At 49.7% G+C, this 20,659-nt stretch overlaps 1 protein-coding gene across 1 annotated transcript in view; it reads left to right on the top strand.

The window, feature by feature from the left end:
- Positions 1-605: 605 nt before the first annotated feature.
- LOC132390630 (prolyl 3-hydroxylase 2-like) overlaps positions 606-20,659 on the top strand; it is a 158,719-nt gene continuing 138,665 nt past the window's right edge. Inside the window, exon 1 of the mRNA XM_059963227.1 lies at positions 606-1,018. Coding sequence (XP_059819210.1) covers positions 617-1,018 — 402 coding nt within the window. The 5' untranslated portion in view covers positions 606-616. The remainder of the gene's footprint in view (positions 1,019-20,659) is intronic.

Raw genomic sequence — 20,659 nt, 5'->3', positions numbered from 1 at the left:
AATGGATTGGTTTTAATATCATTTGTGGGACTGACTCTAAAACTGGATCAGGCTTGTATTTATAGTGAGGTATGGTGTCTTTTATGAGTTTGTATTTTAAAGCCAGCTTTTGGTGAGTTGGATTGTTTTAAGGAACGTCACCACAACTTTATGTACAGATACTCCTGTGCCCAACGCCACTTTATGGACAAACAGTACAATCAATCTATGCATATAAGCTATGTATTTATATTTATTGTGTTCTTTATCTTCTGTGATTTATATGTTGCACTGCATTGGATTCGGAATAACAATTATTTTGTTCTTTACATTTGTGTACTGGAAATGACATTAAACAATCTTGAATCTTCAACCTCTTGTCGATATTTATTACTTGTTTGTTATTATTATCTGTTTATTTTTATTTACTGTGAATGCCCGTAAGGAAAGGAATCGGAGGGTTTTGTATGGTGACATGTGCTTTGATAGTAAATTTGCAGTTTGGGTAATCGGGGGGCGATTAGCAGGGCTGGCCAGATGCGTTGTTCGGGTCTCGGCTGTTGTGGTCTGGCCTATATAAGCGGCAGAGTGGGGCGGACGTTCCTCAATCGGAGCGGTGGGCGGGAGGGAGACGGTGATGGGGGGAATGTCGTCGCTGCTCGGCCTGGCGCTCTACCTCGGCTGCGGGGCGGCTGACGGTCCGCTGCTGGAGCCCTTCGATCTACTCTACGAGGAAGGCATCCGCGCCTATTACCGGAGCGACTGGCCGGAGGTGGTGCGGGCCATGGAAGCGGCGGTCGACAGCTACCGGCAGCTGCGGCGGCTCCAGGTGCGCTGCCGGCTGGAGTGCGCCGCCCGTCACGGCCTGGGGCAGTCCGGAGACCAGCTGGTCGCCACCGTCCTGCACCGGGCGGACTGCATCCGCCGCTGCCAGACCGGCTACATGGGGCCTGCCTCCATCTACCGGGTCAGCCCGGACATCGAACACGAGTTCGAGCGGCGCGGCCCCTACAACTACCTGCAGCTCGCTTACTACAAGGTTAGAGGTACCGGGAGAACGGGGGACTGGACCGGGAGAACGGGGGACTGGACCGGGAGAACGGGGGGACTGGACCGGGAGAACGGGGGACTGGACCGGGAGAACGGGGGGACTGGACCGGGAGAACGGGGGACTGGACCGGGAGAACGGGGGACTGGACCGGGAGAACGGGGGGGGGACCGGGAGAACGGGGGACTGGACCGGGAGAACGGGGGACTGGACCGGGAGAACGGGGGACTGGACCGGGAGAACGGGGGGACTGGACCGGGAGAACGGGGGGGAGACTGGACCGGGAGAACGGGGGGGGGGACTGGACCGGGAGAACGGGGGGGGGGAGACGGGACCGGGAGAACGGGGGGGGGGACTGGACCGGGAGAACGGGGGGACTGGACCGGGAGAACGGGGGGGGGGGACTGGACCGGGAGAACGGGGGGGGGGGGGGGGACTGGACCGGGAGAACGGGGGGGGGGGGGGGGGGGAGGAGACCGGACCGGGAGAACGGGGGACTGGACCGGGAGAACGGGGGGGGGACTGGACCGGGAGAACGGGGGGGGGGGACTGGACCGGGAGAACGGGGGACGGGACCGGGAGAACGGGGGGGGGACTGGACCGGGAGAACGGGGGGGGGACTGGACCGGGAGAACGGGGGGGGGACTGGACCGGGAGAACGGGGGGGGGGGGGACTGGACCGGGAGAACGGGGGACTGGACCGGGAGAACGGGGGACTGGACCGGGAGAACGGGGGGGGGACTGGACCGGGAGAACGGGGGGGGGACTGGACCGGGAGAACGGGGGGGGGACTGGACCGGGAGAACGGGGGGGGGACTGGACCGGGAGAACGGGGGGGGGACTGGACCGGGAGAACGGGGGGACTGGACCGGGAGAACGGGGGGGGGGGGACTGGACCGGGAGAACGGGGGGGGGGGACTGGACCGGGAGAACGGGGGGGGGGACTGGACCGGGAGAACGGGGGGGGGGGGACTGGACCGGGAGAACGGGGGGGGGGGGAGACCGGACCGGGAGAACGGGGAGAGACTGGACGGGGAGGGTGGTCCGTTAACCGACTCCGAAGGAAAGAGGTGGCGTGGGAATCCGACATCAGGTTTTGTAACTACCGATAACTGGCTAACGGCTTGGTGAGGGGGGAGTGTGTCCGGTACTGGGATGGATGGGGGGGGTGTGAGTGTCCCCGGTACGGTTGGTGGGGGGGGGGAGTGTGTCCGGTACTGGGGGGGGGGGGTGTGAGTGTCCCCGGTACGGTTGGTGAGGGGGGAGTGTGTCCGGTACTGGGATGGATGGGGGGGGTGTGAGTGTCCCCGGTACGGTTGGTGAGGGGGGAGTGTGTCCGGTACTGGGATGGATGGGGGGGTGTGAGTGTCCCCGGGACGGTTGGTGGGGGGTGGGGGCCCTCTGGTACTAGGATTAGGGGCCGACAGCAGGACAGGGAAGTTGGGTGGCCGAGAATTAATGTCTGCTACAGGTTGGTGCAGCACAAATTGGTGTGAATAATGGCAGGCCAATGACCCTCCCTCCATTCCCACGTCCTTATATCCAGTCTCACATTGTTCCTCCATGCCCCCTCCCCCTTTATACCCACTTGCCCTCTGTTGTCCCTCCCTCCCCCATCTACACCTCCTCCCACCCTGGTTCTACCTGTCCCCATTCAGCACAGCTCCTCTGCACCCTCACAGACACTGGTGGGGAGGTAGGGTGCATCTGTGCAACCCCAGCCCAGTCCTGAACTGGAATTGTGTTTAATATGTCGCAAAATTTCTTATTTTGTGGCAGTGGTACATTGCCATAATAAAAAAAACTATAAACTACAATGACAAATATAGATTAAAAATTAAATCAGTAGTGCAAAAAGTGAGGGTGTTCATGGGTTCATTGTTCATTCGGAAATCTAATGGTTGAGTGTATCTACCTCTTCCTTGAGAGAAGCGATGAGAAGGGAGCATCCCTGGTGATGAGAGGCCCTGTTGACAGATGCTGCCTTTTTGAGGCATTGCCTTTTCAAGATGTCCTCAGTGCTGGGGAGACTGGTGACTGAGTTTGCAACTGTCTGCAGATCCTGTGCAGTGGCCCCTCCGTACCAGATGGTAATGTAACCCGGGAGATGGGGTGAGACACAAGATACACAACTGGACCCTGCAGGGAGTGGGTACTGTACCCAGGGGTTGCTAAACCCAACAGGTCAGTGCCCATGGGAGCTGGGTGTCAGTATTGCCTGCTGGGGGAATGGTTGCGTTTCTTTACCCAGGGTGCAGGACAGAGATGTAGCCTGAATTTACGTGGTGCCTTCCACAAAGTTGTGTCAAGCAGTAAATCAAGACCCTTCATGTGGATATTGGGGGCAGGTCTGGGCCAGGAAACAGAAGGAACTTTTAATGAGAGATTTGCTTGGTCGTACATACATTGAAGCATGTTGTTTGTGTCAATGACTGACAGTCTGAGCTAACCCTAATCCATATTCCTCTGAAATGTGGGTGGAAATCCGGCTTCTGTCTTCTCCATTATCCACATTGGTTCAGAAGCCTGATGGTGTGAGGTAATAGCCGTTTCCAAACCCAGTGGAGAATTTGAGAGAGCTGCTTAACTAATCCATGGAGCCTGGTCCTATTTATAGAGGCACCGCGGACAGAAAACAAGGAAGCGATGCCCACGTAAAAATACTGGCTGACCCCGGATGGAGAGCAGGGTCAGTTCTGATCTCACACTGCGAAGGATGGATCTTTATATGGAAACAGAAACTGGCCAGGAGAGTTTTGGGAATGAAAGGGCTTCAGTTATGAGGAGAAACTGCAGAATCTCAGATTATTTGCTTTGAAGGAGAGTTAGAAGGGTGGTTAAAGATGTTCAGAATTATGAAGGCCTGTGGTGGAGCAAACAGCTGTTCCCCATGCCAGAGGCTATGGGCAATTAGTCCCAGAGGAGAAGTCTAACAAACAAGACACAGCCGGCCAGCGACTGGGGGGCTGTGTGACAACCTTTAAGGCAAGTTCCAGAGGTCAGAAGCCAGTAGTTGAAAGGAGAACATTGAAACAACTCTGGGAAGGAGAGCAGGGTAACAGTCTGGCCCTTCAGCCCGCGACGTTGTGCTGACCTTCTCACCTAACCCTTCCCTCCTTTTTTCTGTTGTCCATGTACCTATCTCAGAGGCTCTTGACCCTGATATATCTGCCCCACCACCATCCCTGGCAGGGTGTTACAGGAAAATAATGAATCATAGAATTTATGAAAACCCATAACAGACTGACAACCAATGTGCAAAAGAAGATAAACTATGTAGATAAAAAATACTGAGAATATGAGTGTAGAGTCCTTGAAAGTGAGGCTATAGGTTGTGGAAACGGTTCAGTCTTGCGCTGAGTGAAGTTATCCCCTCTGGTTCGAGAGCCTGATGGTAGAGGGGTCATAACTCTCATATCATAAAGGTTGAACAAGTTAGGTCTCTATTCATTGGAGCGTAGAAGGTGAATTGGATAGGTATATGGACAGGAAAGGAGTGGAGGGTTAAGGGCTGAGTGCGGGTAGGTGGGACTAGGTGAGAGTAAGCGTTCGGCACGGACTAGGAGGGCCGAGATGGCCTGTTTCCGTGCTGTGATTGTTATATGGTTATATGGTCATAACTGTTCCTAACCTGGTGGTGTGAGTCCTGAAGTTCAACCTCCTGCCCAATGACATCAGCCTAGCTTGGATAGTGAGGGTCCTTGATTTTGGATGCTGCTTCCCTGCGGCAGCGCTCCCTGTAGATGTGTTCATGGAGGTGAGTCCTTAACCCATGCTGGACTGGGCTGCCTGCCTCACTTTCTGTCGCCGTTTCCACTCGGTCAATCGTCTCTCCACTCTGCATCTGTAGACGTTTGTCAAAGTTTTCGGTGACATGCTTCTTTCTGGTGGCACTTGCATACTGGTCCCAAAACAGATTGTTTCATACAGTTTCCATCCACCCAGTCCTTGGACCCCCCCCCGCCGCTCGACACCAGACTATTTCCGTATCCAGTATCCAAGCTGCTTCTCTGAGCCAAGGTTTGCCTTACCCCAACCTGCGTCAGGGTCAGCCCACTGCCTCGGCCTCTGTTTGCAAGGGTAAGTGCCGGGAGGGAGATCAGTGGGGAGGGACAAATTGACAAGGGAATCATGTAGGGAGTGATCCTGCAGCAAGGGGGGAGGAGGGAAGGATGTGCTTGGTGGTGGAATCCCATTGGAGGTAGCAGAACAGGTGCTACACCACCTCCTTCGCTGCCTTTCAGGACTATAAACAGTCCTTCCAGGTGAGACGACACTTCACCTGTAAGTCTGTTGGTGTCATTTACTGTGTTCGGTGCTCCCTGTGCGGCTTTCTGTATATCAGTGAGAGCCGGTGTACATTGGGAGACCACTCACCAAACACCTATGCTCCATCCGCCAGAGCGAGTGGGATCTCCCAGTGGCCACCCACTTTAATTCCACTTCCCATTCCCATTCGTCCATGGCCTCCTCCACTGTTGTGATGAGACCACACTTGGGATGAAACATCAACACCTTATATTCCATCGATTTATCAAACTTCCAGTAACGCCACCCATCCCCTTTTCACTCTCTCACCTGCCCATTGCCTCCCTCTGGAGCTCCTTCTCCCTTTTTCTTTTTTCCTTGGCTTTCTGTCCCTTTTGCCAATCAACTTCCCAGCTCTTTACTTCATCCGTCCCACCTCCTGCTTTCACCTATCACCTGGTGGTTCTCTCTCCTCCTCAGCTGTTTTTCTCCAGTCCTGCCAAAGGTTTCAGCCTGAAACATCGACTGTACTTTTTCCAGAGATGCTGCCGGACCTGCTGAGTTCCTCCAGCATTTTGTGATGCTGCTCGGATTTCTGCATCTGCAGATTTTCCCTTGTTTGTGACTGGGTGTCTGGGGTCTTTCAACATCAGACGCTCACTCACCCAGGCAACCCAGCCAGAGTTGCTCAGCCCCTGGCTTGTGTCCGCGCTGTACTGGTCCATGGGTCACCCTCTTGATGCAGAGCCTTCTGGCACGGTCCGGGTGGCGCTTTTCTTTCCAGTCCCCATAATGCCAATGAGAGAGTAGGTTCTGCAGAGCGAGCAGCCAGCGAAACCTCTATACCCCACCTCTGTAGACTCGCATCATGCCCTCTGCCCCTGTCTTTGGTACTGCTCTACCAGCTCCAGGTATTCGGCTTTCTTGTGTTCCGATGCCTCCTCAATCTGGTCTTCCCTAGGCACTCTCACCTGCTTCACGGTTTCCGACAGAAGCACCATGTCAGGCCTCAGTGATGATGCGATAAAGTTAGGGTAATTGCTTGCCGAGATGGACTTTCAGAGGCCATGGTGAACAAGCCTGCTGGTGATCTGGGCTGAGGCTGTAGTTGGTCTGCACCTTTGACGTGGGCAATGGGGATTCCAGGGTTGTATTGAAAGGTCTGCACCTTTGGCGTGGGCAATGGGGATTCCAGGGTTGTATTGAAAGGTCTGCACCTTTGACGTGGGCAATGGGGATTTCAGGGTTGTATTGAAAGGTCTGCACCTTTGGTGTGGGCAATGGGGATTCCAGGGTTGTATTGAAAGGTCTGCACCTTTGGCGTGGGCAATGGGGATTTCAGGGTTGTATTGAAAGGTCTGCACCTTTGACAAGGGCAATGGGGATTCCAGGGTTGTATTGAAAGGTCTGCACCTTTGACAAGGGCAATGGGGATTCCAGGGTTGTATTGAAAGGTCTGCACCTTTGGCGTGGGCAATGGGGATTTCAGGGTTGTATTGAAAGGTCTGCACCTTTGGCAAGGGCAATTGGGATTCCAGGGTTGTATTGAAGGGTCTGCACCTTTGGCGTGGGCAATGGGGATTTCAGGGTTGTATTGAAAGGTCTGCACCTTTGGCGTGGGCAATTGGGATTTCAGGGTTGTATTGAAAGGTCTGCACCTTTGGCGTGGGCAATTGGGATTTCAGGGTTGTATTGAAGGGTCTGCACCTTTGACGTGGGCAATGGGGATTTCAGGGTTGTATTGAAAGGTCTGCACCTTTGGTGTGGGCAATGGGGATTCCAGGGTTGTATTGAAAGGTCTGCACCTTTGGCGTGGGCAATGGGGATTTCAGGGTTGTATTGAAAGGTCTGCACCTTTGACAAGGGCAATGGGGATTCCAGGGTTGTATTGAAAGGTCTGCACCTTTGACAAGGGCAATGGGGATTCCAGGGTTGTATTGAAAGGTCTGCACCTTTGGCGTGGGCAATGGGGATTTCAGGGTTGTATTGAAAGGTCTGCACCTTTGGCAAGGGCAATTGGGATTCCAGGGTTGTATTGAAGGGTCTGCACCTTTGGCGTGGGCAATGGGGATTTCAGGGTTGTATTGAAAGGTCTGCACCTTTGGCGTGGGCAATTGGGATTTCAGGGTTGTATTGAAAGGTCTGCACCTTTGGCGTGGGCAATTGGGATTTCAGGGTTGTATTGAAGGGTCTGCACCTTTGACGTGGGCAATTGGGATTTCAGGGTTGTATTGAAGGGTCTGCACCTTTGGCGTGGGCAATGGGGATTTCAGGGTTGTATTGAAAGGTCTGCACCTTTGACGTGGGCAATTGGGATTTCAGGGTTGTATTGAAGGGTCTGCACCTTTGGCGTGGGCAATGGGGATTTCAGGGTTGTATTGAAAGGTCTGCACCTTTGACGTGGGCAATTGGGATTTCAGGGTTGTATTGAAAGGTCTGCACCTTTGGCGTGGGCAATGGGGATTCCAGGGTTGTATTGAAAGGTCTGCACCTTTGACGTGGGCAATTGGGATTTCAGGGTTGTATTGAAGGGTCTGCACCTTTGGCGTGGGCAATGGGGATTTCAGGGTTGTATTGAAAGGTCTGCACCTTTGGCGTGGGCAATGGGGATTCCAGGGTTGTATTGAAGGGTCTGCACCTTTGGCGTGGGCAATGGGGATTTCAGGGTTGTATTGAAAAGTCTGCACCTTTGGCGTGGGCGATGGGGATTCCAGGGTTGTATTGAAAGGTCTGCACCTTTGACAAGGGCAATGGGGATTCCAGGGTTGTATTGCTAATGGCTGAGGAGATGCTTTCTGCCTCTGCCTTCAGCACCTGGTCATGGCGCCTGCTGTAATGGCCTTCTCCCAGGGGTTTTGGGTCGTTGCTAAGGATGCATTCCAGTGACCATCTGCCAGAGCAGAGAGGACATGATGGAGCTTCACTTGAGCTGAGCAAAAAGGTTTGCTGGACTAGGAAGAAAGTTATACACAGTCTGTATCATGAACTTGATGTCCTGGGGTTCTGCCTGCCAGATGTTGACCAGGAGATCTTGTGCTTCAGCGTATGCTGCGTTGCTCCATTCCTGCCATCCTGGTGGTACAGCAGCTGCTCACTATTTCATGGGCCAGTTTGTACCTGTCCGTAACCTGGGCCCTTTCAAAGCTATCTTAAATATTTATATTTAATGCATTTTTTTATCTTAATTTTTTGTGCTGCACTGGACCAGGAGCAACAATTATTCTGTTCTCCTTTACACGTGTACTGGCAATGACAAACTATTTTGAATCTTGAGACAATATTGCATGCTATTGTTGTGGATGAATTCATTTCATGGTGCATTGAGGTAGAACAAGGTAAAGCAATAACAGAATGCAGAATAAAGTGTAACAGCTACAGCAAAAGTGCAGGCAGACAATAAGGAGTGAGACATTAACGAGGTAAATTGAGAGGTTGAGCTTATCTTTACATACTGGGGTCCCATAAGCGGGGTAGAACCTATTCCTGAGCCTAAAGGAATGTGACCTTGGGCTTTTGTATTTTCTGCCTAATGGGAGGGGTGAGGGGAAAGCATGTGCTTTACCCAACAGTGAGAACTCTGGACAGTTGGGGGTGTATGTCATAAGCAGGAAGCCTTCCTCTCTGACCATTTATTACCACATTTATCACCAAATCCGCCCCCGAGATTTGTTTTCTTTTGGATGTTCACGAGGTAGGCAATAGTATCAATGAGAAACCACACGCAATAAGTTGGACAAACAACCAGTAGTGTGCAAAAGAGATAAGCTGTGCTGAAACAAAAAGAAAAGAAAAAAATTAATAAAAAAGCAGTAAATGTCGAGAACATGAGATGACAAGTCCTTTAAAGTGAGAGTGTAGGTTGTAGGAACAGTTCAGTGGTAGAGTGAGTGAAGTTATCTGTCTGGTTCAAAAGCCTGATGGAAGGGTAATAACTGTTCTCCTTACATTCCTCCTTCACCTCTCCTGCCTATCCCCTCCCCTACACCTTGATCTTTCCTCTGATTGGTTTTTCACCTGCACCTTCCACCCTCCCCCCACCTTCTTGAAAGGGCCCCTGCCCCCTCCTCCTTTAGTCCTGACGAAGGGTCTCGGCCCAAAATGTTGACTGCTCCTTTCAACGGATGCTGCCCGACCTGCTGAGTTCATCCAGCTTTTGTACAAACTGTTCCTGAACCTGGTGGTGTGGGTCCTGAGGCTCCTGTACCTCCTTCCTGATGGCAGCAGTGAGAGGAGAGCCTGGCCTGGGTGGTGTGGGTCCTGAGGCTCCTGTACCTCCTTCCTGATGGTGGCAGTGAGAGGAGAGCCTGGCCTGGGTGGTGGGGGTCCTGAGGCTCCTGTACCTCCTTCCTGATGGCAGCAGTGAGAGGAGAGCCTGGCCTGGGTGGTGTGGGTCCTGAGGCTCCTGTACCTCCTTCCTGAGGGCAGCAGTGAGAGGAGAGCCTGGCCTGGGTGGTGGGAGTCCTGAGGCTCCTGTACCTCCTTCCTGATGGTGGCAGCGAGAGGAGAGCCTGGCCTGGGTGGTGGGGGTCCTGAGGCTCCTGTACCTCCTTCCTGAGGGCAGCAGTGAGAGGAGAGCCTGGCCTGGGTGGTGGGGGTCCTGAGGCTCCTGTACCTCCTTCCTGAGGGCAGCAGTGAGAGGAGAGCCTGGCCTGGGTGGTGGGGGGCCCTTCATGGTTACTGCTTTCCTGCAGCACCATTTCATGTAGTGTTTGGGAGGGCTTCACCTGTAACCTACTAGGCCAGGGGTCGGCAACGTTTACCACTGAAAGAGCCAATATGGACCCATTTCCCACAGAAAAGAAAACACTGGGAGCCACAAAATGAAATAACACTGCATACAACGGTTTTTTTTTGCCTTTATGCTATGTATAAACAAACTATAATGTGTTGCATTTATGAAATTGATGAACTCCTGCAGAGAAAACGAAATTACATTTCTGCATGCAACAAAAACATTTTGAACTCCGAAAAAAAGACGTTGGGTTGAAGGTTACTCCGTAGGTAGCCTACCTTGGATCGAAGAATTAAAAGAAAGCGCGCATTGGCAGTTGTGATGTATATTAATAGCGATAAAAAACACGTTGTAGCGGTGTGCTACACGCAGCGCTAAAATAAAGACTGCAGTCAAAGGTAACTTTATTCGAACTAAACAGCCTTGCTTTAAAGCCTCCCTCAACCCGTCCCCGTGGGCGCGGATGCTCCAAAAGACACGTACTCACAAACCCCCGTAGGCTATCTCCCTTAGTCGGAACGGTAGCTAATTGTGAGCCGGTTCGGATGTGCCAGGAAACGGTGTCTCCGCAAAGTTTTCATATTGTACAAGATCACCATAATCTTCAAATTTCGAATTACATTTCAAAAGCTAACAAACCACGGGGAGCCGCATCACAGAGATCAAAGAGCCGCATGTGGCTCTGGAGCCGCAGGTTGCCGACCTCTGTACTAGGCCATATCCACTACTTTTGTATTTTCTGTTCAAGTGTGTGGCTGTGACCAGCTGTGCAGAACTTTCCAGATGTTTTGTCTCCGGGGCGAGTTGTAGGCTGCTTCACCAAGGTTCCTCTGGTACTGTAGAATGCTGAAGGTTTTAACTCGTTAATCCTCCCAATCATCCTTGAAGGAAATTACTTTGTGTTTATTTTGTCGTCCCTTCTGAGATGTACTGAGGTAAATAACTTGATCATGTGTGGCATTTGGTATTGTTCAAACCGCATTGTGAGCAGATTCTAGCCCCTTCTCCAAGAAAATAAAATGCTGGCATTGTAGAGGGCCCAGTGGAGTTTTGTGAGTGATCCCAGGAATGAAAGAGTTAAAGTATGGGGAACATTTAATGGCTCTGGGCCTGTACTCACTGGAGTTTAGGAGAACATTGAAACCTATAGAAAATTAAAAGCCCTAGATATAGTAGATGTGGACAGTTGGTCCTGTAGTGGGAGAGTCTAGGACCTGAGGGCCCAGCCTCAGAATGGAGGGTTGTCTATGTAGAACAGAAATAGAGGAATTTCTTTAGCCATAGGCAGGTAAATCTGTGGAATTAATTGCCAAGGCAGCTGTGGAGGCCAAGTCATTGGGTATATTTAACACGGAGGTTGGTAGGTTCTTGAATAGTTAGAGCAACAAAGGTTACAAGGAAAAGGCAGGGGAATGGAATTTGAGAAGGATAATATCATTGTTTGCCTCTTGGTTTGTATTCCTGGGGTTCAACCATGTTAAACAAAGACATTCCTCTCTGCTTGCATTTGGCGGAGGAAGCGAATTGGGGAAAGTCAGTGATGGGAGGGCCGGTGTGGGAGCAATTTTGGCAGAAGTGAATTGGGGGGGGGGGGGGAGTCAGTGATGGGAGGGCTGGTGTGGGAGCAATTTTGGCAGAGGAAGAATGCATTTATTCCTTATTTTGCATTAACTTTGGATTTTGGCCTCTCTCCTGTCATTCGAGTCCTGTAATCGATGCAACACTCACTGCTTCTGGCAGGCTAGCTTTCGTTCAAAATCTCCAGAGGAAGTTACCTCTGCGCCTCGATATCTGGTACTCATTTTTAGATCACATCCTCTCTCCTCTCACTACTCTGCCAATAAAAACAGTCTGTTTGTTCTAAAGACCTACACAGAGCGGACATGGAGTGGATGTGTCCTATAGTGGGGGTCTGGGACCAGAGCGCAAAGCCTCAGAATAGAGGGACGTCCATTTAGAACAGAGATGAGGAATTTCTTTAGCCAGAGGGTGGTGAATCCGTGCAATTCACTGCCACAAATGGCTGTGGGTGCCAAGACACTGAGTATATTTAAAGTCACAGTTGATAGGTTCTAGATTAGTCAGGTGATGGAGAGAGGGCAAGAGTATGGGGATTAGAGGGATAATAAATCAGCCATGATGGAATGACAGAGCAGACTCAATGGGCTGAATGGCCTAATTCTGCTTCTATGTGTTATAGTTTAACTTTCTAAGTCTGTTTGGGTTTACCATTGAGTTGTGTAATTTCTGTGGTGAATAGGCGTTGGCGGAGGGATTTCAAATTGTGACGTGTGCAGAGGGAGAGTGGCATGCCAGCCTCGTGGTTAGTGCCACACGTTTACAGTGCCAGCAACCCGGGTTCAAATCCATTGCTGTCTGTAAGGAAAGGCAAAAATAAGGGTGAAAGAGCACAGAGAAAATTCACAAGGATGTTGCTGGGTCTGGAGGACCTGAGATATAGGGAAAGATCAAATAGTTTAGGACTGTGTTCTTTAGAATGTAGAAGATTGAGAGGAGATTTGATAGACGTATACAAAATTGAGGGGCCCAGATACAAAAGCAGGTCCAGGCATTTTCCACTGAGGTTGGGTGGGAATAAGGGTGAAGGGTGATATTTATGGATGACATGAGGGGAAACTTCACTCAGAGGGTGGTGAGAGGGTGAAATGAGCTGCCAGCGCAAGTGGTCAATCTGAGCTCGATTTCAACATTTAAGAGAAGTTTGGATAAGGGTGTAATGTTGATACTTTAAAGCACTGTTGAGGCTTCACTTGGAGTATTGAGAGCAGGTATGGGCGCCCTATCTCAGAAAGCATGTGCTGAAACTGAAGAAGATTCAAAGGAGGTTCATGAAAATGATTCCAGGATTGAATGGCTTGTCGTATGCGGAGTGTCTGATAGCTCTGGGACTGTACAGGTTTCCCCCGCAATCTGAAGGTAGAGTAGGTAAACCGAAATGCCGTAAAGCGAAGAAGCAATTACCATTAGTTTATATGGGAAAAATTTTTGAGCATTCCCAAACCCAAAAAATAACTTACCAAATCATACCAAATAACACACAAAACCTAAAATAACATTAACATATAGTAAAAGCAGGAATGATATGATAAATATACAGCCTATATAAAGTAGAAATATTGTAGGTACGGTGTAGTTTCACTTATTACTATCAGGAAGACGGCGAGCCAAAGTCAATTTGGAGGAAAAAAAAATCACGTACACGCATGCGCAAACAACTGCCAGCACAAGGCTTCACGGTCATGGTAGTCTCTCTCGGGATAAACACATGTATAAAGTGGGCGACTTTTTCTCGTAAAAGCAAAAATCCTCTTTGGTCAGCAAAAACAGGAACTAATGTAGATCTTAAGTAACAATGAGTTATCGTAAAGCGAACATTCGAAAAACGAGGGACTCCTGTATTCACTATTCAGAAGAATGAGGGGTGACCTCATTGAAACCTATCAAACAGTGAAAGGCCTTGATAGAGTGGATGTGGAGAGGATGTTTCCTATAGTGGGGGAGTCTAGGACCAGAGGACACAGATAGAGTGAATGTGGAGAGGATGTTTCCTATAGTGGGGGGAGTCTAGGACCAGAGGGCACAGATAGAGTCGATGTGGAGAGGATGTTTCCTATAGTGGGGGAGTCTAGGACCAGTGGACACAGAGAGTGGATATAGAGAGTTCCTATAGTGGGGGAGTCTAGGACCAGAGGACACAGAGAGTGGATATAGAGAGTTCCTATAGTGGGGGAGTCTAGGACCAGAGGACACAGATAGAGTGGATGTGGAGAGGATGTTTCCTATTGTGGGGGAGTCTAGGACCAGAGGACACAGAGAGTGGATATAGAGAGTTCCTATAGTGGGGGAGTCTAGGACCAGAGGACACAGATAGAGTCGATGTGGAGAGGATGTTTCCTATTGTGGGGGAGTCTAGGACCAGAGGACACAGAGAGTGGATATAGAGAGTTCCTATAGAGGGGGAGTCTAGGACCAGAGGACACAGATAGAGTGGATGTGGAGAGGGTGTTTCCTGTGGTGGGGGAGTCTAGGACCAGAGGACACAGATAGAGTGGATGTGGAGAGGATGTTTCCTATAGTGGGGGAGTCTAGGACCAGAGGACACAGATAGAGTGGATGTGGAGAGGATGTTTCCTATAGTGGGGGAGTCTAGGACCAGAGGACACAGATAGAGTGGATGTGGAGAGGGTGTTTCCTGTGGTGGGGGAGTCTAGGACCAGAGGACACAGATAGAGTGGATGTGGAGAGGATGTTTCCTATAGTGGGGGAGTCTAGGACCAGAGGACACAGATAGAGTGGATGTGGAGAGGATGTTTCCTATAGAGGGGGAGTCTAGGACCAGAGGATACAGACTCAGAATAGAGGAGTACCCTTTTAGAATGGAGATGAGGAATTTCTTTAGCCAGAGAGTGGTGAATCTATGGAATTCTTTGCCACAGTCAGCTGTAGAAACGAGGTCTTCATGCATATTTAAGACTGAGGTCAGGATATGATGGGAGATGGGGAGAAGGCAGGAGTTTGGTGCTGAGAGGAAAATTGGATCAAGGATGCTAAAAAGGTAGAGCAGACATGGGCCAAATGGTGCAGGTCGATGTGTGTAGGCAGTTTAATGGTTTGGCACAGATTAGATGGGCCAAAGGGCCTTTTCCATGACTCTGATTTTCTAAGCTTTCCTCATGGCCACGTGGGTTTCTGCCAAGTGCTCCAGTTTCACCCCACATTCCACAGATGTTCAGGCTGGGTTAACCAGGCACATGATGAAAGGGACTGGTTGGGCAGGAAGGCACTGTTACTGTGCTGTATCTGTAAATACGGGGCAGGAGCTGTTGGAGAGATTTAATATCCAGAGGGTTGGAGAGAGAAACCTCATTTGGTGGGAGGGTCAAGAGCAAGCGACAGATGGAGAGGGTGATGGTAACAGAAGGTCCAAAGGTGATGGGATTGTTCTTTATAGATCTAGTATAGCATCGATGGGCTGACTGGCCTCTCCCTGTGTTAGAATCCTGGGTTACGTAGAACACTGCATTACAATAGAGTACAGGCCCTTCAGCCCGTGATGTTCGGTTGGCCTTTCGATCTACCCTGGATTAGAGGGCATGTGCTGTCATGAGAGGTTGGACAAACTGGGCTGTTTTCTCTGGAGCACCAGAGGCTGAGCCAAGATCAGATAGAGGTTCCTAAGATTATGACAGGCATAGATAGGGTGGACAGAGAGTATCTTTTTCCCAGTGTTAAAATGTCTAATAGTAAAGGGAATGTATTTAAGGTGAGAGGGGGTAATTTCAAAGGAGATGTGAACAGAGAGTATCTTTTTTACAGAGATGGGTGGGTACCTGGAATGCGCTGCCTGGGCTGGTGGTGGAGGGAGATACATTGGGAACTTTTCAAGAGAGAAGAGGCTGTTCCTGAAATGTTGAGTGTGTCTCCTCCCTGATGGTAGCAATGAGAAGAGGGCATGCCCTGGGTGATGGGGGTCTTTAATGACGAATGCTGCCATCCCGAGGCATCGCCTTTTAAAGATGTTCTTGATGCTGGGGAGTCCAGTGCCCATGATGGAAATGGCTGAGTTTACAACTTCCGCAGTTTTTTCCGATCCTGTGCCATGGCCGCTCCAGGCTTGTGCTATCATTTCCTCGGCATCTGCTGAGAGTTGTATGCTGGACTGGACCACCTCCATTCTCAAATCCAGTATGACACCAGCCTCTCGTGCTTAAGGGACGGTCCCCATTGGAGCTACTGAAACAGGCTTTGTGTGTGAGGTTCCAACAGTAAACTTCAATCTCCTGAGTATCGCAGTTTATTCAGAGGAAGTTTACCAGAATTATTCTGGAAACAAAAGAGTTAACGTATGGGGAGTATATTTGATGGCTCTGCACTTGTACTTGATGGAGTTTAGAAGAATGAGGGGTGATCTCATTGAAACCTTTTGAATATTGAAAGGCCTAGTAGAGCAGGTGCAGAGAAGACGTTTCCTATAGAGGGGGAGTTTTGGACTAGAGGGCACAGCCTCAGAATTGGGGGGGGGGGACAGACGTCCATTTAGAACGGTGAGAAGGAATTTCTTTAGCCAGAGGGTTATGAATTGGTGGAATTCATTGCCATAGATGGCTGCGCAGCCAAGCCATTAGGTATATTTAAAGTGAACGTTGATAGGTTCTTGATTAGTCAGCATGTCAAAGATTAAAGGGTGAAGGCAGGAGAATGGGGTTGAGACGGATAATAAATCAGCCATATCAAATTGACTAATTCTCTCCTATGTCCTGTAGTCTAATGTCAAGGCTCCAGGTGTTACGGAAGCTATGCTTTTTTCTGGAGGTCTGTGTCAGAGGCAGCAGGGTGTCTCCCTTGGGTGGATATCCAGTCCCTTGATGAATGAACTGCTCCTCTGTGCTTGAGCGGAACAAATTTGTAATGTGGGTGTGCTCATCCAAGGAATAAATTCACCCCTCCCTTTCTCCAACAGAGATGCTCTATCCCCACACATCCTGACCAAACGCTTGCTGAGTGCTTCCTTCCGTGTTTTCCCTGGGCATGGCCCAGTCTGAGGTAAACCACAGTTCCGAATGTTATGGACAGCATCTACAAGCAGAGTCATTGCAACATACACCAAATCCTGTCATTATCCATAACAAATAGCAGCAGAATAAGGCCATTCAGCCCATCAAGTCTGCTCCTGCATTCTATCATGTCTGATTTATTATTCCTCTCAACACTATTCTTCTGCCTTCTTCCTGTAACCTTTAATGCCTTGACTAATCAAGAACTTATCAAGAACTTATCAAACTCTGCTTTAAATATACCCAATGTCTTAGCCTCCACAGCCGTCTGTGGCAATGAATTCCACAGATTCACCATTCTCTGGCTAAAGAAATTCCTCCTTCTCTATTGTAAATGGACATTGCTCTGTTCTGAAGCTGTGCCCTCTGTCCTTGGACTCCCCCACTCAAGGGAATATCCTCTCCACACCCACCTTTCAATCTTCGATAGGTTTCTATAAGATTTCCTCCTCATTCTTCTGAACTCCAATGTGTATAGGTCCAGAGCCATCAAACGCTCCTCATACATCAACCCTTTCATTTCTGGAATCATTCTCGTGAACCTCCTCTGGATCCTCTCTAATGTCAGAACATCACATCAAAAAAAGTAGTTTTTCAGATCACTCCCCAAGAATTCTAATCTCCCTCCGGCAGCTTAAATTAAAAATTCCCAATCTGAGTATTCACAAATCTGTTGTTCTGTCTAGAATTCCCAATTTGAGTATACACTTCCTGTCTAGAATGTGGAAATCTTGTATCTGTAATCAAGACATTCACATGTCTGTTACCTTAACCTGGATTGTACACGCTCACACTTTCCTTCTGAGCTTCACAAATAAACCAACAGAAACTTGGAATAAACATTTAATGCACAATAAGCACATTCCAAAGATGAAAGGAGTAGGAAAACTTGGATAGCTGAGGCTTCTACAACACTCTTCTGAGGCTTCTCCCCCTCCCCCAGCAAAACAGACATTCACAACCACTTTCCTGAATTTCAGACCTTAAGGCTTTGAAACAATGTTGGAAACTATCATGGCCAAGTAAACATTCAACCATCCCCATATCAAACAAATTTCCAAAATCTCAGCTTCCTCAAATTGAGATCTATAAAGTTCTGATGATGTGACCTGTTGATCTCAGTCTTGGACAATGTGCTTAACCTTGGAACAACTCGTCCTTCTGGAACCGTCCTTTAGTCCTCACCTTTGCTTCCACTTGGTGTGTTCTAATTGAATCTATTCTGACTGGCTCACAATCTTGTGTGTGTTCGCCCTGCACCCTGGGACTTTGACGTAATCTATGTACCCCATCCAGTCCCTGCTGACCAGGGCTTCTGTGGCCATGTTGTCAGTTCTGTGAATTTTGTGAGTCTGCTACGCTGATTTGTCCCTGTAAGCTGTCCCTAAATCTATGCCAGCACCTGCTTTATCAAGTGCACATCTCCCCAGGAGATTAACTTCATTGTTGAGCCATTTTCAGAAATCCACTGAAATTGCACTCCATCTGTCTCAGGTACCTGACGCTCCTTTCTTTCTGACCTCAATTGCTTCCCCCTTACACCTGCAAGATAAATAGCCCGTCCGGTCGCGGGCAAAGATGGGTCAGCTATGGATACTGAAACCTCTGTGTCCACTAATATCACATTGCGGTCCCCAACTGTGTGCACCGTGGGTGAGCAGGACAGGCACCGATAGCCACCTGACTTGGATGCTGGCTCTTCTAGTTCAGTACTCTGCTCAGTGTGGGTTTGGAGATTCTGCTGTGGTTTTGTCACACCTTCTTTCCTCCTCATGACCTTGCCTCTGGCCATGACCTGAGGCCAGCTGTAGCAAACCTCCTCCGTCCGTCTACTTTGGGAGTCTCTGGTTTGGTGCCCTGGTCAGTGGCAAGCCCCACTGTTTGCAGCATCACTAGCACATTGCAATCCCTCTTCCATCTCTTTTCCCAGCCCATGAAACTATTGTGGAGTAGATGGATCCACAGTTATCCCAAGTCCAAAACCACCTGGTAGGCTGAGATCAGTGTTGGTATTTTTGGGAAGTCTGGATCATCCCTCCGGTTTGCCCAGGCCTGAGTATTCCTCATAGGCTTGGTCTTCACATCCTGCGTAGTCCATGGCAGGTCCACTCGCCGTCAGAACAACTGACATTATCGTTCCACAGTTACATCACCTCCCCCCAGTCACTGGGTCGCGCGATAGCATGGTGGGATTGTGTAGCAGTCTACACACCGGCTATAAGATCGGTGGGGGGGGTCAATACCCACTGCTGTCTGTAAGGAGTTTGTACGTTCACCCATGACCGTGTGGGTTTCCTCTGGGGGCTCTGGTTTCCTCCCACACTCCAAAGAAGTAGGGATTAGGGTTAATCAGTTGAGGGTATGTTATATTGGCGACACTTGTGGGCTGCCTTCAGCATACCCTCGAACCGTGTTGGTCATTGACACAGACAACGCCAGTGTCATTGTAAGCTCCCTACCCTCTTGTGCTTTCCCAGCAAAGGTGACAAATAAACTCTGCTCAGGCTTCCAGCCTGATACACGTATCGATGATAACAGTTTCAATGACCAACTCATCAAAACATCGATTAGAATTGATACCTTTACCCAGATGGAAGCCTGAGAAGAGTTTATTCCTCCCTATCTTCATCCTTTCCACTCTCCCTTACACATGGAAACAGGCCGTCTGACCTGCCTTGTCTGTGCCGACGCACAGAGCACCAGAAGAGAGCCCTTCAGCCCATCTAGTCTGTGCGACATCATTAATCTGCCTAGTGCGCTCGACCCACATCTGCAATATAGTCCTCCACACTCCTCCCATCATGTCCCTGTCCAAGTATTGCAAACAAACCCTCATGCACAAGTTCCTCTGGCAGTTTGTTCCACACTGTCACCACTCTATGACGAAGCTCCCCCTCAGGCCCGTCAGTATTGATCCTATTGCCCATCACATGGCCCATAGCCTTCTAGATCTGGGAGATTAAAGGCTTAATCAAGACATACAACACAGAACAGTACAGTACTGCGCAGGAACAGGCCCTCTGGCCTACTAAGTTGTGCTTCTCCCCATAACTTTTGATACCGTGACTAAGCAAAGCCCTCATTTTTCTAAATCTCAGTGTGTACACGCCCAATACCATCAAATGCTCCTCGTACATTAACCCTTTCATTCTTTCTTGGAACCCTCTCCAATGCCACCACACCTTTCCTTAGATAAAGGGCCCAGAAATGCTCACAATACTCCGTGTGGTCTGACCAATACTTTATAAAGCTTCAGCATTCCATCCTTGCGTTTATATTCTAGTCCTCTTGTAATGCCTTCCTCACCAGCAGCTCAACCTGCAGGCGACGTGGAGCTAGGTTTCAGTGCTGGCGTGAGACAGGAGCTCTTGGCTGGGCTCCCGCTGAGGTTTGGCTGCCTTCTCTGTGACTGTACTTGCCTGCTGCCAAGCAGCGTTCCTCTCTCAGCTACCTCTCAGCTCCCAGCCCCCGCTCGGGCAGCTGGCCAAATCCCTTTCCATCTGCTGAAGGTGCTGGGGCTGTGGAGTGAGGCCGTCACAATTCTGCAAATGCTTTACTGGTACTGAACACTCCCGCATTATTAAAGACCATTGAATGTGCTTTGTTCACTGGAGTGACTGTCCGAGTTGAAAGAGTGGTGTGACATTGCAGGATACAACAGTGTGGAAGACTCTGTTGAGCCCAAAGGCAATTAGTGTCTCAGTAGCATTACTACTATAGATATAAATATGAGAAGAGGAGTAAGAAAGAAATAATACCTTAAAAGTAAGATGTACCAGATTTCCAAGATAAACGTTACACGATTACTTCCCCAGTCATTATAGTGTCTGATGGCTGAGGGTAAGAATGGCCTCGTATTGCGCTCTCTGAAGCAGCACAATTGCCTCAGTCTATCACTGAAAGTGCTCCTCTGTTCAGCCAAGGTGGCAGGCAGCGGGTGAGAAACTGTCCAGAATTACCAGGATTTTCCGTAGGGTCTTTTGTTCTAGCACAGCCTCCACTTTAACTCCTATAACAGAGCCAGCCTTTCTAATCAGTTTATTGAGCCTGTTGGCATCACCCATGTTGGTGCCATTG

Source organism: Hypanus sabinus, chromosome 2 (assembly GCF_030144855.1).
Source record: "Hypanus sabinus isolate sHypSab1 chromosome 2, sHypSab1.hap1, whole genome shotgun sequence".
Lineage (NCBI taxonomy): Eukaryota > Metazoa > Chordata > Chondrichthyes > Myliobatiformes > Dasyatidae > Hypanus > Hypanus sabinus.
Note: the sequence above shows the minus strand (reverse complement) of the source record. Positions and strands in the feature narration are given on the sequence as shown.